General features: G+C 39.9%; 1 protein-coding gene across 2 annotated transcripts; it reads right to left on the bottom strand.

Annotated features, from left to right (window-relative positions):
- Window positions 1-2,501: 2,501 nt before the first annotated feature.
- Window positions 2,502-16,086, bottom strand: LOC119740072 (cytochrome P450 26A1-like). Of its 2 annotated transcripts, none has more exons than XM_038215275.1 (7): window positions 15,916-16,086; window positions 13,974-14,091; window positions 10,826-11,052; window positions 8,980-9,480; window positions 5,181-5,318; window positions 4,459-4,737; window positions 2,502-3,255 (listed from the first exon to the last, which is right to left on the bottom strand). In XM_038215275.1, the coding sequence occupies exons 3-7, from the start codon at window positions 11,036-11,038 to the stop codon at window positions 2,830-2,832; spliced, it is 1,557 nt and encodes a 518-aa protein (XP_038071203.1). In that variant the 5' UTR covers window positions 11,039-11,052; window positions 13,974-14,091; window positions 15,916-16,086; the 3' UTR covers window positions 2,502-2,829. The 2 variants fall into 2 exon arrangements, with proteins under 2 accessions (XP_038071203.1, XP_038071201.1); XM_038215273.1 differs by having other exon boundaries at window positions 10,826-11,051; window positions 13,974-14,118; window positions 15,916-16,085.
- Between the last annotated feature and the right edge of the window lie 1,502 nt (window positions 16,087-17,588).

Here is a 17,588-nt window from a genome sequence, read left to right as displayed (position 1 = left end):
GTATCGCTTGAGGGCGCCGTTCATGGCCCACTGTCAAAAAAAAGAACGCCCCTCCATTAAAATAAAAAAAACAAACACCAGCGCTAAATGCCTATACTTCAAAATTCTTTTACAAATACTCAGAACTCTCACAGGTATTTGAGCTGCACAGAAAAATGATGATCAACATGTCATCTTTCATTTTCTGTTTATTTTTTGTTGGGTTGACCATTGACTTTTTGAGAAATTCTCACCCAAAGAAGACGACCCCTCAGAAGTATTGGAAGCCCCAAGTCCGGGCCAGAGCTCATTGCCATATCTCTTTAATTCCCCAATTTTATGACTCTAAGAAGTCTGTAATACTGAATATTTTGAGAGACTGCATGGGCTCGGCGGGTGGGTTTTGGCCTATTAACCGGTGTGCACCCATAATGTCATGTCCATCCATTCCTAATTAAGAACCCCCTCATTTTTTTTTTTTTGGAATTTTGACAAAATTTGTTTTCTGTTGAAGGCCGACTCTGATGCCTACTCAGTAACTCAGTTAGTCGGGTTTGGCAGTCAGTCAATCCGTAAGGGTACGTCATTCATTCGGGGAGTTAGGCCGTCAGTCAGTAGGCCAACGTCAGCCAGCAAGTCAGTCAGTCTTGCCCCCCGCCCCCCGCCCCCCCCCCCCCCAAAAAAAACCCACATAAATTGTCGGGGGACATTTCCACTAACTTCCGTCTCTACCCACACAGCCCCAGCCATGATGCAATCAGTGCAGTTGCTTGCAGCATCCTCGTAGGTTAAGGAAACCACGACGAAGGAAAACAAGAGAGATACATGTACAGGTATTTAGGGTCATTTTTCACAGTGTGTTTTAATGTAAAAAAAAAAAAACGCATCATACAGCGTACATGTAGTATGATCATAATAACAACAGTGGAAGACGAAAAAAATAGGACTTAATGAAAGAATTAAACTGTATTAGTATATGGTAATTATGTACATAAACCCAATATCAGTGTTTTCCCCGGGCGTATATTTTCCCAGACGAAAAACACCGAGAACTAGTGGGCACACCAACAAATATTTATCAAAGCTTCAATGCATTATACACTGTACATTCATAAAACGTGTATCGAAAGCAAAACTTATAAAATTGTTAATAAAAATCGATATACCAAACTTTGGTTAATTCATTTATTATTTACACGAAAAAAAGTTAAATCCTGCCAGGACCAAGAACACGGTGCCTCTCCTCTTTAAAAATTGAATTTCATTCGAAATCGCAAAAATATAGTGCTTTATTTCAAAGGTCTTTGGTGCCGATCCACAAAGCTTGTCTCAATTATTTACGAAGAAAATTGAAAAGAATTTTATCCCCCAACATCTATAATGCGGTAGCCATTTTTCGACTTGGTTATACGAATTTCCAACAGAGCCAAAACTCTCAACAATTAACCATTCACATTGTGAGAAATCCATGCTCACATTTCAACTCTACGAGCATACCAACTCTTCAGAAAATGACTGGCATCGATGGGCGCTCCCTGGAATTTCTTCCCGCGACAATTACTCTTTGAATGCAAAATGTTCAAGGTGTACATGTAGCTAGCCGCGTGTGCAAGTTCATATTCTACTCTTGAATCTTTCCAACTAATAATACTTTACAATAAAAAAAACACCTTAAAAAAACCCTTTTACTACCCTGCTTCTATAACTCATTATTATGACATACAATATCTATAATTTCAAATGATAAACCCAAAAAATATCCATTTAACCGTGAAACAACATTATAGGAAGTTCCATTTTGTGATTCACACAAAGTTCTACGTGTCAATTTACATTCCTAAAAAGGCTTAGTTTGATTAATATCGGAATACGTTATATCTTAGGATATTTACACTTGAATTCATGTGGGAAATATGCCTTGTGTAATACATGTAGTTTTTAGGTCATGTACAACAAAAGTCAAATTCGTAGTTATCAGCAAATCAATATTAGTTTTGAAGGATAAGTGTAATTATAGTATACAAAACTTATAAATTCAAACAAACATCAACTGGAACGCTTGTGCTTATTAGACACCTATTACATACATTGTTATTGTGGATCAAGCAAATAAAATAAAACACTGAATAAAAAAACGAGAATGACTGTGCAACATCTATGTTCAACAAAGTTTAATGTATTTTCCACCGTTCTATCCAAAGAGAAAAGGTAAGACACAAGCAGTATCTGAAAAGGCTAATATAAAATGCTAAATAATGGGAACTAATCACAATTTAGTGCGCCATCAAGAGACACAAGTTTACCCCAAAGAGGTCTGGGGGCGATGACATCTGCGCTCAAAAGAATTGGATATTTGAAGCCAATAAGAGGTGTCCTGTTTCTTGGGGAGTTACATACAAGTATTATTATACTTGAAGTATTGTGCCAAATGGCGTAATTATGGGGCCCATGTGCACTTCCCCCCGGATGTTCGTGCCCCCTCCAGTGCCCCCCCCCTTTCCCCTCCCCCCCCCCCCCCCCATTTGAAATCTTGAATTGAACAGATCTAGAATTAAGTACAAATCGCTTGCCTTCAGGAACCCCTTTGAAAAATGTGTGCACTCCAGGTGCCCACTCAGAATGTTAGCCTTTGTTACACCACTGAAAATAAAAAATAAAAAATTGTGCTCCCCCCCTCCCCCCCCAAAAAAACCCTACCCAACCACAAACACATTTTTAAGCGATTTTCTAGAATGGAAATGGAAATATTTTCTTGGCTGTTGTAATAATATGCATAACTATTTCTTTGAATCCACAGATCTTTGTTTTCCTGGTACACTTTTAGAAACGATTCAAGAAGATGTGTTTGGCCTACGGGCCTGAGCTCTGAATGGAATCAGAAGCGTTCTCCGACTCACACTCCGTGAAGACAAAACTGTTAGAATTATGATCGACGTTGTTCAAGGCAGTGAATTTGACCGGCATGCCGTCCACGGGATGGGGCGTCGGTAACTGCGTCATCTTCAGCGAGTCGGGCTTGAGGAGCTCCCAGTCACAGCTCCGCGCCAGTTCGATGACCATCATGCGCATCAGCATCACGGCGAACGACTTGCCGATGCACGACCGTGGCCCACCGCCGAATATGCAGTAGTTGTAGCGGTCGCCGTTGCGGTCCTCGCACCGCTCTGAGGAGAAGCGATCGGGATCGAACTTGGCCTTGTCTGCGAACGTGTCGGACAAGCCAACAGTCTCACGGATGCTGTATAAGACCGTCCATCCAGCCGGAATCTGCTTGCCCTGTAACGTAACAAAAGTACCAACGTTATATTCAAGGCCATTCCGAGTTTTCCCTGCGCACTCCATGAGGCCCCCTTCAATGGCGAAAGCATTGTGCAAGCTATTGTTCAAAGCAACTGCCCATGACGGAAAATCTGAACAATAGCTGGGCTGGTTACAGACAATTCCGAGCACGCTATAGCAATTCTATCACGAAGCCCCCCTTTAATGGCTAATCATCCGTCACACTCACAGGGCAATTGCTTTGGACACAAAGGTATACACAATGCATGTTTTTCCACTGAAGGGGGCCATCAGTGTACACTGATCACGTGCCCAGATTCGCCAATACGTAAATGAGCACTGACGAATATTGAAGCAATTTGCTTCGGCAGCTTGATGGTTTACAGGCTTAGTTTTCGCGTCCCTTATGTTCACCTTCCCCTTTCATTCACATTAGATTTGCCTGAAGAAAGGCATGATTTCTGTGACACTTAATTTGTGATGCAGCCTCAACCCTTTACGTCGTTTTGAGAGGAATGATGTCAAATTACTCTGGTCAAAGAGGACTTTTACAAAGTACGGCTCCATCAAAACCGACTCCAATCAAAATTGGAGAGAAAAAATCTACAAGAAAAGGCTCCACGACCTGCTCGTTGAAGTAGGTCCAAACGCGAATTTATGAAAGCAATTACTGCCCCACTGAGACCGTCTGAAATTGATGATGTCGGTGTCACACGCATTCTGGGTCAAACGTGAAAAGTTCACACCATTTTTTGGCCTGGAAAGTGTGACCTATGAGAGCAAAAAAATTCCTTCACTTGTAAAACCCAAGGACAAAAAAAGGACAAACTACCATAGCATATGACGGTTTGATGTGCATGATTTGCGCGGTATTCTTATAAATATGTAAAACTATCTATTCATTTTTCGCTGCCTTGCGTATTATATGAATCACTGCATTCAGCGACATGTTGATAATAATCTGAATTCGTATAATTATCACATTGCATTTTTTTGCTTAAAAGGAACCAGAATGAGGAACGACCGATTATATGCGTTAGAAAGTCATGATCACATTTTTTCGTTTTTTTTTCTTTGAACGGAAAAAGTGTACCTCTAGCTCTTCAGGATAATGTAAACACCACTTCCTAACATTTTAATTGATTGCTGTAGATGAAGGTATATGGTAATTGATATCTATAAGAAATTCTGCCTACTTACGTCCAACTCAAAAGTACGGAGGGCCTTTCTGAAAGCGGCTCCGATGGGTGGCGACATCCGCAAGATTTCCTTCACTACATTGGACACGTACTTCAACTGGTTCATGTCTTCGAGCGACAGCGGACTGCCGGCCTGTGTCATGCCGTGGTCGGCTAGCTCACGGCGGACCCTGGCCAGGACGTGCTTGTTGTTGTGAAGGTCGCGGAGGATGCTGCAAGCGGCACTTGCAGTGGATGCGTACCCAGCCACGAGAAGATCGATGGCGTTGGCCACGATTGCCTTCACGATGAAAAGTGAAGAAAACAAATAGTTGCTTTTATAACATGCGATGACTTACCATTTATGGCATTTGCGTTGATAAGAACAATTTACAACAGATGTCTGTACTTGGGGTTTCAATTATTTTAAGAACTCGGAAAATGTTAAAAACTAACTGTTCCGCTCTTGGCTTATAATCATTGCATTGGTTTTGGCAGAGAGAAACAAAACTCGGTCATCGTTTCCTTGTAAACTTTGTTTACATCACGGTTGATTGTCTCTGACGATGTTTCAAAGGATTCACTCCGGTTCCGCCAGCACGGTTCCCCAAAGGGCAACCAATACTGGGCATTTAATCCAAATACATCAAAGCATTCGTGTGTAAAGTCTGCAATGTTTCGTAAATTATAAAGAAACGAGAAAGCCCATCAAAAACAGCATGACTGGAGTAAACAATTGTTTACCGGAGTTGAAGGAATCTCCCCGGTCTCTGTGTCCTGTTCCATCAATATGCGCAATGCATCCTGGGTATCATCATTGTCCATCTTACGGAGTATGTTTTCCTTGATTCGCTTGGCAATGAGGTCACGTGCTTTCAGACCCTGTGAACAGAAATTGGTCACACATTATTACTAATAGTACATACGTCAACCTAAAGTGGAAGAAGAATATTGTGCAACCCAGCGTTATCGATAAGACTGTCTTTTTTGTCATTATGGTGTAGGCCTGTACAATGTCGTAAAGTTGAGTCCGTTTCACTTAATAGGCTTTTAACGAGGGAGATTTTTATTCAAATAACCATGTTGCAAACAGTACTGCTGTGTTCCTTAAGATTAAGGGATGTATGTAAGCTGGTTATTGCTCAAATCGTTTGCATTTCCATCTGTCCACTTTTTGCTGCCACTGTTTCATCTGACATCTTTCTTGTGTAATTCTGGCTGCACTCCTTCATTTCTTCTTCCTCCATGAGTGATATAAATGGTGAAGCAAACGACCCAGCTAACAAAAATAAATTAGTTTGAATGACACTGGAATGTCGCAAATTACAAAAAGTTCAACAGGGACAGGAGAAATGTCACACTTTGGATCCGAAATTCATGGAAAGACCCACAGTGGAATCAAAAGAGTAATTCCGCGTTGCTAAAAAATAAACAATGAAAACATGTCTTCCGCACTCCTAGATTACGCCATTTGACACTCTAAAGCTAGCGTTGAAAAGTTAAGATCAATTGGAGAAAAATCTGATATTGCACACAACACCACCTTGAAAATTTGAGATTTCTTGTAAATATTGCTCAACGGAAGATCAGGGTACGACATTTCGGTCCTTTAAAAACCGAACAGCGTGAGAGCTATATGCCTAGTCTTGATTTCAGTCACACATATTTCTTACCATGCTTCGGCTCATAATTCGATAAAGTTTACTTTCTGCTGGAAACACGTATACAGGATAATCAAAAATGGCGGCCGGGTTGGTTGGACAACAACTTTCTTAAATTTAACTCCGTAAGTGTAAGAAGTTATGGGTTTCCTATGACCTCGGGCTTTGAAATATTCTATGTAAACAACAATTGAAATCAGTATATTTTGGCGATCCTAGGAAAAAGTGTATGTACCTTTAAAATCAGAGGCAAAACGTGCGTGCCAAAATGATTTGTTTGTTATAAAGTTACATTGTGTGTTTGTTATAATGTTACATTGTGTGCGCTATTTATAGCTGCTCATTTCGTAACGTTCCTGAATCTAAGGCAAAGGCCGTGGTTAAAAAAAGACTTGCAAAACAAACAAGAATTGACAGAACCAAGAGAAAGAAAGAGAAAGCGGGAACGTTTCAATCAAATCAGTGGCGCCTGACACAAGAATACACGCACGACAAATTTCCCTGTTCAACGAAAGTAGGCCTAACCATACGACACGCAAAAGTACGGGGAGCCCTACAATCTGCGTACGGCGGGTGAAGGTCGAACGGGCAAGACACTCCTGTAACTGTGCGAAAACAATGAAGAATCGGACAGAAAAATTGAATGGGAAAAATATCCCAGTTTGAAAACACACCCAGTTGTTGACAATCAATTTACCAATATTCGGGATGACCTCTTCTAAAAAAGTGTGTCATTTCTATTGACACAAGCAACAAAAGCTAAAAATGTTGACGTGCAAATTTCCGCATTTTGAAAATATTTGCTGCTTACAAAAGACGTGTGAGTCGAAAACGTGATTTTTTTTAGTGAGGGGTAACGTTGCGCAAGTAGTACGGCAGATAGTGGGATTGTTCATTTGATGATAAAAGCAAGGAATTTGGCACACAGCCAGAGTATGCCATGAGAAATATATTTGGCTATAGGGCCATAGCATATTTGTCTTTTGAAAAAAGATATAGGTAGAATAACAATTAAGCAGTGCCAGCCATTTTGAAATTTTTGAAAATTGCATGTTATTCTGCCTATATTTTTTCAAAAGACAAATATGCGATGGCCCTTATAGCCAAATATCTTTCTTAAGATGACTGTGTGCCAACTGCCATGCTTTTATCATCAAAGCGAACAATCCCCACCAAACAATTTTCCCAATCTGCCCACTAAAAGTATCTAGAGGTGGCCCGTTGCTGAAACCGCGTAGGACTACCAGGATTTTTAGAATCGGTGTTTTCATTAAAACGATAATTCCCAAAACTTATCCCTTTTCGATGCTTTCCCTTCCCCTGGCACAGGGGCCAATAATAACCATGTCTCCCTGCACTAATTTGCATGGAATGTTGCTTTCTGCGGCTTGGCACGTGCGTGTCGGGTCACAGGTACAAATCTGGGCGCCAATTGCTATGTGTATTGATTTCAGCGCTATAGATGTGTCCTGGGGGATTTGTTCAAGTTTACACACATCCCTTTCAGGAAGTTTTTCCCTCACTGTAAACTACGGTCTGTGAAGGGAGCGACCGTGTACTTTCCCCCCTCGATACAATGTTATATATTTCGGGGGTCTAGTGTTTGAAGCAAACCGCTTTACTATAGGCCCCTTTTGTGCCCCAAGGGAGTTTTGTTGACAATGACGGATACTTGGTGTACTTGCGCTACAGTCCAAGCTGACAGTTATGCACTCTGACAGCTACAGTTCAATGAACTCGGGTAAAAGTTGCGCTATTCCTGTCAGTATTTCACTGCTATACCGTTTGGCAGCTGGGAAAACTGTAAGCAGCTTCCAGAAGGCCTAAGCAGCTTCCAGTAAGCAGCTTCCATAAAAAATAGCTGTCCGAGCAAAGCACACATGAATATGCTTTTTGATCCAAAAATGTGTATACATTTCATTGAATAAGCTATATATGATTGCCCTATCTTTGTCCGTGTGTAGTTGTTTAAGTCTTGTCCTGTCCCAGGGAAAGCTACAAAAGCAGTGCTTCACCTTTTTCATTTATGTTGACATCGTTTAATGTTTATACTTAATTACATACTGTCTGTGAAGAATGTTTTGTTTACACATTTTTTTTTGTATGAACTGTCACTGAGGATGTCAATGTAAAAATAAATGTCGAATTGATTTGAAACAATATGACAAACTATCTTATCTTTCATTAGAAACCCAAAGACACGTACGGCATCAACTGGATCCAAGTTCGGATAATTAAAAAAACCCATACCTATCTTTAGATCAAAACGTTTCTATTAGCCTATACAATATTTGTAAAAGTATACAAAGGCATTGTAATATATTCACCTCGTTTGTTTTGTTTGTATAATTTTTGTTGTTGAAATTTTTGTTGAAAAATATCACAACCTTGATTGTCATGAATAGAGATTCATGAGAAAGTAGTCTTGGTGTACCGTTTATTAATTCGCAACCACTTTCAATGTCAATTTTCAATTCTGACGGAGAACACGCTTTTTCAAGTTTTAGTGAAAAAATTAATTAATTAATTTTAAAATATTTGTGTTGGACCTTGGGCAGGCAGTATGCATGTTTGCTCACTTATGTAACAGTATCATGCCTTAACACAACATATATGACAAGTTGTCATTGCATAATAACATTTATTTCATTGTAAATACCGTGGCGGCAAGGTAGTGTCGTGACAATATTTACATAAGCAACATGAGGATGAGACAAAGACATAATTTGACCAACCTAAACATCTGAACATTTCAAGATTGACATAAAAGGAAGTGATGACTCCATAATAGGTAAGTGTCTCTTACATGCAAAGTATATGCAATTTCTTTTTAACCTCTTGGGGCACATCTTGGGTGGGTAAATGTCTTAAAATGAGCTTACCTTATTGAAGCCACCTCCAGGTATGTTGATGGGCAAGCAGAAGAGGCAGTAAACGATGTCTTCAAAGTAGTCAATCAGTGAGGCAGTCTCTGACTTGCTGCAGTCGAAACCGCACAGGACTTTGCCAGCGACCCTGAAAGTCAGAGCTCTGCACTCGGGATACACTGCCACACCATTCGTAGCCTTGCACCAGTCGTTGATCGTCTCAATGATGAGAGGCTGCACCAGGGAGACGTAGCCGGACAGCGCCGTGTGGGAGAAGGCACTGGCCACGTGCTTGCGGAGCCTGGTGTGGTACGGGCCTTGGCTCTGCGACAGACAATCGGAACCGAAGATGATTCTGGTCGTGGTCGGCCAGTACGAAGTCACGATGTCGTTTTCGCCGTGGAGAATCTTACGGATGTTATCTGCGCCTCGGACGCGGACCGTTGGGCGGCCGAACAGATGTGTCTTAAAAATTCGACCGTGTTGCTGGAACTTCTTGTCGTAAAAATCTGAGCCCTGCGTAAAAATATCAGTGAAATGTAGAGTAAATTTAAAACACCGAGACTACTAAAACAAGTTTTACCCACCTTAGACAAAAAAATATATGTGAAGGCAGTTTTGTTGACAATATCATCTATCCCTCAAAAAATAAAATACTTCAAACTTCTTCGTCATGTTCTTCAGTAATCTCATGCTGGTCAACTTTCATAGCCCAAGTTTCAAATTAAATCTTAAAAGGTGGCCATTTTGATATTCAAGATGGCCGTCATTTGGATGCTGGTTAAAATAATAAAGGAATTCAACCTTAAGAAGATAACAATTATTGAAATATAAAAATAAAATCCTTTTAACGAAAACAAAATCAAAATTACATTTCATGGCGTATATACTTTGGCCGGTTTTATTCATGTCAATTTCAATTGTCTTGCTGCTACAACTCAAGATATTTTTAATTGATATAGTGCACTATCCTAAATGGTATTATTTCCCACATTGGAAAAAAAAATATTTAATCGCATTACAGAGTAAACACAAGTTCACTTGTGCCTGGACAAAGAATGGTACGTACAAAAAGCTTTTATACTCAAACAAGATCCGCTATTCGCAGAAACTTTGTGTGACAATGACATGACACACGCCGACACATTACATTGTAAATGATATTTTTTGAAAGCCGTGCACATGCCAATCGCTTTCGTTCGTTTTACGAATTACACAGACAAATGATTATACTTTGTAATTCAAAGCTTTCATGTTCTCGCAAACGTTCAATACCCAATCCTGTCTCGATTCCTCTAACATTAAACTGTACGCGTTGATTAAAAAAATCAACGCACAACAGCAAGAACATTAATACGTTGATTCTTATCATCCGTAGTCACATTTTTTAGTCGTGGGCTAACCTCTTTTGAATACCAAGCGCGGGTTCTTGAAACAAAGAAATTGTCAGGTACCTTAAAAAATACCCGGCTTGGTAAATCTAAATCAGTTTAAGAGGCCATGATTCATAAAGAACTCTCGAAATGCTTGTAGGTGAACATTCTTGGCACAATCAGGGAAAACGAAACGACGTTGTTGTTGTTGTTGTTGTTGTTTAAAAATGAGAGGGTAAAGAAGTGGCTTTTTCTTTTTAAGGCGAAATAGAGAATACGGGATCAAAATTTTGTTTCCTGGTGGAACTGCGCCTGCCTTCATAGCCTTCTGCATGCAATCGTTATATGCGCAAAATGCCTAACCCTAACGGTGGACAACGAGCCCGGAAAAAAGGTACACTTCGAGAATAAAGACACCTCAAAGACGGATAATGCTTAAAATGGTCGTCAACTCGGCAAAAGTGTTCAGCAATTCGAGAAAAGCTTACCTGAAGAGCGAACGAGATGGTTTCTCCGATCAAGGGCCATCCCATGCCACCGTCCGGCAGAGGGGTATCGAAAGCCGGATCCCTGCTTAGGAAGAAGTACTCGTACCACAAACGACGCATCACGAGTAGCAACACCATGGGCAGTAGAAGGGGTAACGCAAGTGGAACAATGTACTGTCCCACCGTCCCGATCATCGGGGTATCTGGTGTCATATTGGCTGTATATCTGCTGAAAGAACGTGGATATATTTTGACAAAACTTTGAGATGCCTTCGTATTTTCAAGCAATTTTTTTGTTGCTGGTGCTATCTCTGTCCTGCGTGAACTAAACTTACCTAGCCGAGGTGCTGTGAAATTTATACCAGGAAAACAAATCTATTTTAGTATGAATGAAATGAACTTGTGAACCCAAAAATTGCTCGTGAAAACGAACTTTTACTATCGGTGGGTAAAATGGCTCAAGTTCAGGGTGAGTTCAAGCGAAAAGAACAACATGCCAAGTCGGCTTTGTCATGGTAACTAGCTGAACCTGTTTCTTTTGACTATTCCCAGCGAAGGAGGGTAAGCAATCTAAGGTCATCTCACAGCCCTGACCTAGAGGCTGATTTGGGTCACGGAATAAAACCCCCTCCCCTCTTAGCACTATCAGTGCCGAGTCAGACAGGCGGAGTTGCTTGTCAAAAGATTGCGAGTGAGCAGGATGGATAATTGTGACGAATGCAAACCTACAACATGTGCTACAAACACAAATTACTGTATAAGAGAATACATACAAATGATTAATTCCATGATAAGATACAAACACGATACCCAAAAAGGTCAGTCTCGACCTTAAATTTTCCATTCGATTAGCTCATAAGAGAAAATCAGCCTTAAAAAACAATCCCCACAAAATCACTGCATTTAAAACGTACTTTCATTTCAACAACAATAAATTTCATGGTGAAATTCATATTGAATTGTAGTAGTATCACCCATGGACCCTGCACCCAAATAGGGAGTCTGGTCCCTGTCATAACAAACCTCAACGCCGCAGCTTTTGAATTTTGGAGTTTTCTGGATTGTCACAAATGAACCGTGTACGTTCACGTACATTGTACGTACGTGGTTCTCTGGGTGTACTTTCAGATTCTATGTGTAGCGTGCTTTGTTGGCCATGAACTTAACAAAATTGGGGCGGAGATAATCGAGCTACTATGACCCACATAAAAGCTGACGTACCGCCCACTGCACCCTGACCCAGTAAAAAAAAGTTGACGTTTAAATTTGCCCACTTTTAATCAATTAATGCTGTGGGTCTGAAGTGCACATGACGTTCCACTTGCTGGGAATGTCCTACACCCCTCCTTTTCTACGTTGACTCCGTGTTGCTGCCGAGATAGACAGAGATCATTGCTGTCATGTGCTCACTTTTGTAACCGTTGTTACTTTTAGTCTCATTTTCTTTGGTTATGTTTGTTTGGTTTTGTTGTTTTTCATTCACACTACAAATAATGACACTCCACTGAAGTCAAAGTAATAGTGACAAACAGCATCCTTGAAAGTATCTGCGCCAAAGAAAATTGAACAATATGGTGAGAAAAAAATGTCTGTCACCCTGAATTCAACCCTGGCAAAATGTACACCGGCTGAAAATACATCGATGTCCTGAACAGTTTGGGGTGCATTGGTGGAATCTTTTGCTTTTGGGGATTCTTTTTTGATATTGTGAATATGTTTTAAGTTTGTCAATTTCTTCACTTGTCTTCAGTTCAGGAAGTCGTGATATTTTCCAGTTATGTTAATGAACGTATTGGCAGGCTTGAGTGTTTATGGACATCCCACTATACTGCAGTGACGTAGCCACAATGCGTAAGTGTTTTTGGCCTTGCGAAAGACTAAAATGCAGTTTAGTAATATCCTTTCACCATGGCTGCATACTGGCATAAATATTGATTAGAATGTGCAAGCCATTATAGATCTTTGTGAAATCAATAAACCACCAGTTTCATTTATCCTATATGACTGTCAGGGTTTTTTTGAGATTCTGTCTCATCCACTTCAGCCTCAGTATTAAACCCACACAGAGGCTGTTTAAAATAACCAACCTATCATTGCAAACAGTTAAACTTCAAGTACTTGCCCAAAAGTTCACCGACATACATGCACCCTAAAAGCAGATTGGTTGAAATAACCAATAGATTGGTAGGATTGGTAGATATGTGTCCAACCAATCTCGGTTTGGTCGGACACATTTCTGCCAATGCTACCAATATATTGGCTATTTCAACCAATCTGCTTTTTCATAGGGTGTGGGAATGAAATATGGGTATGGACATTTGAAGAAACACAAGTATTTGCAGTTGAAAACCAACAAGAAAAATGTAGATTAACATAGCATGTCTTTAAAATATCCAAGCACTAATATCGACTCCTTATAACGAAAAAATACACACCAAAAGTGTTTTCTCTCCGTCCATCAACAGCTTAAAGTTGAACAGAATAAACATAAGTTTGAATTTTAGACAAGAAAAGACCGTTTCCATTTTAACTTCAATCCTTGCTGCATGTATTTTCTCTGCAAGTGTTAAGTCGATCCCCCGTGTCAGCGTTATGATTATGAACAACTTCCCAATTGATTCTGACTGGTAATCAGGATAAAACCTTTTGAGTTTTATTTGTGGAATTATAGCACAAAACAAACGTACATCTGATTTTCTCTAACTATACAACAGGTTGTCACACACACAAAAATGTACGTGTAAAACAAAACATCTACAAGTAAATCCTTAAAGTACCAGCTTCGGGCTAAGTTGGGATGGTATGGAGGGAGATATGCAATTAGTAAAAACTAAAATAAATCAAAAGGGCGTTCAAAAGGAAACAACTTACTAGATTAAATTTAAATTGGACGGGTCTGCGCATCTTGAGCTTGGCCCGAATTGGTCACAATATCGCCTTAAATAATAACCGATCCACATGATCCATATCAACTTTCATCTTCATGTGAACAATATGTAAAACATCGACGAACGTTTATTCAAATAACTGGTTTTTTTTGGTAAAACAGAAGTTGGTTTTTCAAGTGTGCGTCAAAAAATATATACATTATTTGCATTTAGGCTTGAAGGAGCGCAACAAACATCGAATCGACATCAGGGCGACTTACCTTTTTTTAACCGGAGTTCCGCGCTGATCACTGACGAGAGTTTTCTGAACTACTGCCGAGTTGCAGCTCTCTGGGTACCAATGGCCTTCGCTGTGTACATACCTGATCCCTAGAAATGCTGCAAATAACGTCACAACAGCTTTATCTAAATACAAAACATTATTGTATCAAGGACTGTCGCAGGGTATTATTACGTAATGTGAAAGGGTTCAATCATTCAAGGCCGTTTTGAGTAAATGGTATTTGTTGGGTTTATGCGTTGCTTTATGGTTTATACATGGCTAGGAATCTAGGGAGTGATGGTGCTTAGCAACAACCAGGCAAGAAACAGTTCTAATAGGTTTTACAGTTGGGCAATTCCGTAAAGTCTAATTCTCTGCGTACATCCGACCACAGGGTGTACAAGGTCATTAAGGGTGGTGGTACCTTAGTTTGGTCTGTACTGAATTGTTTTCTACTCATTAGATGTCACATTATTAGTGATGTATCACATTCACTTTTCCAACAGAAGCTCATTAAAGTGTCTGACATGTTACGACAATTGCGCAGTTGTTAAAATTTCGCTCAACAACATCAATGTTCGGAGAAGACCTATCAAATGGGAGTGTCCTTTTTTGTATTTTTTGGGCCTTATTAGGGAGTATTTTGTCTATTTTTTCTCTATCTGCCGCGCATGCTGTCAGACCCGTAACTCGTTAACTCATAGTAGTTCTCTTTTATTGTGAAGTACGCTAAGTGGCAATTACAAAAGTTGGACTTATCAAGCAATTTTCAAATAGGCATAATTATTTTAAGAACTCTTTCAAAGAGTATCTTATCTCCCAATATGTAAGATACGTTTTTTTCCTTCTGTTTGTTCTCCAGTGTTGCCACCTCTCTTGCAGATTTAGGGTGTTTTTTCCCCAGACATTTTTCTTTATTTCTGGTCAGATCATTTTGTCCCCTTTGTTTATCATTGTCTTTGACTCTTTTAGCTTTATTAATTATTTCATGTCTTTGTATTCTCTTCTTAAGGCACTCCGCTACAAGCCTTGGCTTATTAGGATTTTGCCTCCACAATACCATCTTATGCATTCTGATATGTATTGTTCAGTATGGAAATAATTGTAATATTGAATTGAATTATACGCCATGATTATACCATTCCGGTGCGCAACATTCTACGAAGAGTGTTGCATGGCCGGCTGAACTAAAGAATGCATTATTGTACTATACATGTATATAGAAGCTGTCTATTGTGTCGATTCTCCAAAACCTTGAGAAATCGAAAACGTGTCTGATAAGTGAAAGACATTACGAAATTACACGCGAAAACATAGTTGAAAGTGCGGTTAAAGAAACGTATTCACAAATTTCATCACAAACGTCATGTGTTATGCACCAAAAGTGAGCGAACTATGCAGGCTAGGTAACAACGAAATAAGAAATTTGGCAATTAATCCTATGCATATCGAAAAAAAAATCATAGACCCTACACCGAACAAAATGTCAGTTAATTCACACTTTCAGATCAGCCAGGTGTTATTTTGAAAGAAAACTTTTGGAAGTTGCCACGAAGGGATATCAATCAAACAGAGAAAAAAATAATTAAGGTAAGGAATTCAGACATAAAATAACAGAACAATGATCAAGTTGTTGATAGGCCCTTGATTCTTAAATCTTAAAACGCAACAATCCGAAGGTGAAAACGAAACCTACTTCGTTCGAAAAATCAAATGAAATGCGAATTGTAATGTATAGCTTAATTTTTCTAAATAAACGGGGAAAAATACTTTGAATGCTACCTGCTAATGTGGATAAGAATATAGCGACTTGATGAGCGTCTACAGTCGATAGAGACTGTAATTGGATAATACAATAGACAGTTTCGAAACAACACAGAGATTCTGATGTTCTGTTTTGAAAAACTTAAAAACGGAAAATAATTGAGGTAGTTATTTACCTTATGTCTGTCCACCTTATTGGCCGGAGATTCACTTGTCCACGACTACGCAGTTTCCAGCGTGTGTGTCTTTTATATAGACGCCGAGCACCGGTGAGATATCCTTGCTGCAAGTGGTACCCTTGACATCTGCGTGCGGACGGCTGCATCATTGTTATATCTCAACGGTGACCTACCAGTTACTGCCTTCTTGTCAAGGTGACTTTGATTGCTCAATATTATGATAAATGATTTCACACCATCTGCTTGGCTGTCACTACGAGTACAAAACAGCTGTTTCTTTTCTTTCTTCGACTCCTGCCTACTCCCTGGCGCTGTGATTGGTCCACCGCGGAGCACGTGGCTCGTATCTGGAGGCCAAGGCATCTATGGTCTTTTGAAGCTCGGGTATTGTTTACCTGTACCTTTGTGCTAAGCTGTGTGAACATGCGACTCTCGTTACGTGTCTTACTCTGAAGCTATGAGGGCTTTGACACGAGAAGCATTGCCAAGTTCACCGTAGGACAGGGAGTATAAGGAAAGGTCAACTAGAGGACACACGGTAGAGGCTACGCACATTTGATACTATCCGCCTTCGGGGATCATCGAGCGAGGCAGGATGAAAAAAAGGTGCAAGCTATCTCATTGTTACAGCAGCATTGTCAAGGGGGTAATAATCGATGTTATTAAAAAGCTGAATTCAGGGTTAGGGCGAGAGGGACCTGACCCGGTTTTTGAAAACTACGGCTTTCAAAAAATTCATGATTTATAATCGCATCTTCGCGTTTGCTGCGTTTTCAATAATGATGCGTCCCTCGTTTCTGTCGCCCCTTAAGTTCAAATTATTGATGATTGAATATCTAGCCCAATCCCGCCCTCGGCTGTACAGATCGACGTGTTTAGCTCCGTCACCTAACCCATGCGCTAGTCTTAGAGTGTTTTTTTTTCTTCATGCAACACTATCTTACATGATGGTGTCAAGATCTTCAAAATCAAAGCGAGGCAAATAACGCAAACACGAATGATGCTTAGCGTAGTTTTTTATGCGTGAAAATGGTACACTGCAGATACACCTGGCACAAAAAGGAACTAAGCAATTATTATTATCATAATTGATTGGACATTTCTCGGTGAACAAAAAAACGAAATAAATGTTTTGTCACGGAAACTTTCCGGTTCAATTTGATACCTCCTTTGGTAACACTGTGTAAGAAATAACAAGAGCGCAAGCGCTGGAGCTCCTGAAACCCTAAAACTAAAAGTTGAACTTTGCGAGATTCTCAGTGGGCATTGCAACACACATTAATTAAACGCGGGGCCTGCATCATTGCAGTTATCCGGTTGGTTGATGAATCCAAAATATATTTGTATTGGTATGGTATTGTTTTTATCGCTATTTGCATACAGGTTAGGTATACAATGGAAATGGCTGTGGCTCATTAAACCTAAGATTGTATATAAAACATCAATTGCTGCTAATGTCCGAGATTTTTGTGCTTAAAAGGACCAAAAACATCGTCATGACTGCCACAGGACATGCGATCCAGCAACTTGTCGAAAGGTATACCAAAAAAGATGCCGGGCTTGAAAGAGATATCATCATTGCGGTTGTTATAAACTGTTTATTTTGCTTGAGGTTTAGGTAAAAATCCGATTTTGTAGAATGTCTAAAAGTCTGTTCATGATGCAACTGT

This window comes from Patiria miniata, unplaced genomic scaffold, assembly GCF_015706575.1.
Source record: "Patiria miniata isolate m_02_andy unplaced genomic scaffold, ASM1570657v1 HiC_scaffold_4, whole genome shotgun sequence".
In the NCBI taxonomy this organism is placed as follows: Eukaryota; Metazoa; Echinodermata; class Asteroidea; order Valvatida; family Asterinidae; genus Patiria; species Patiria miniata.
The sequence above is the reverse complement of the archived record's forward strand: the minus strand, read 5'-3'. Positions and strand labels throughout refer to the sequence as shown.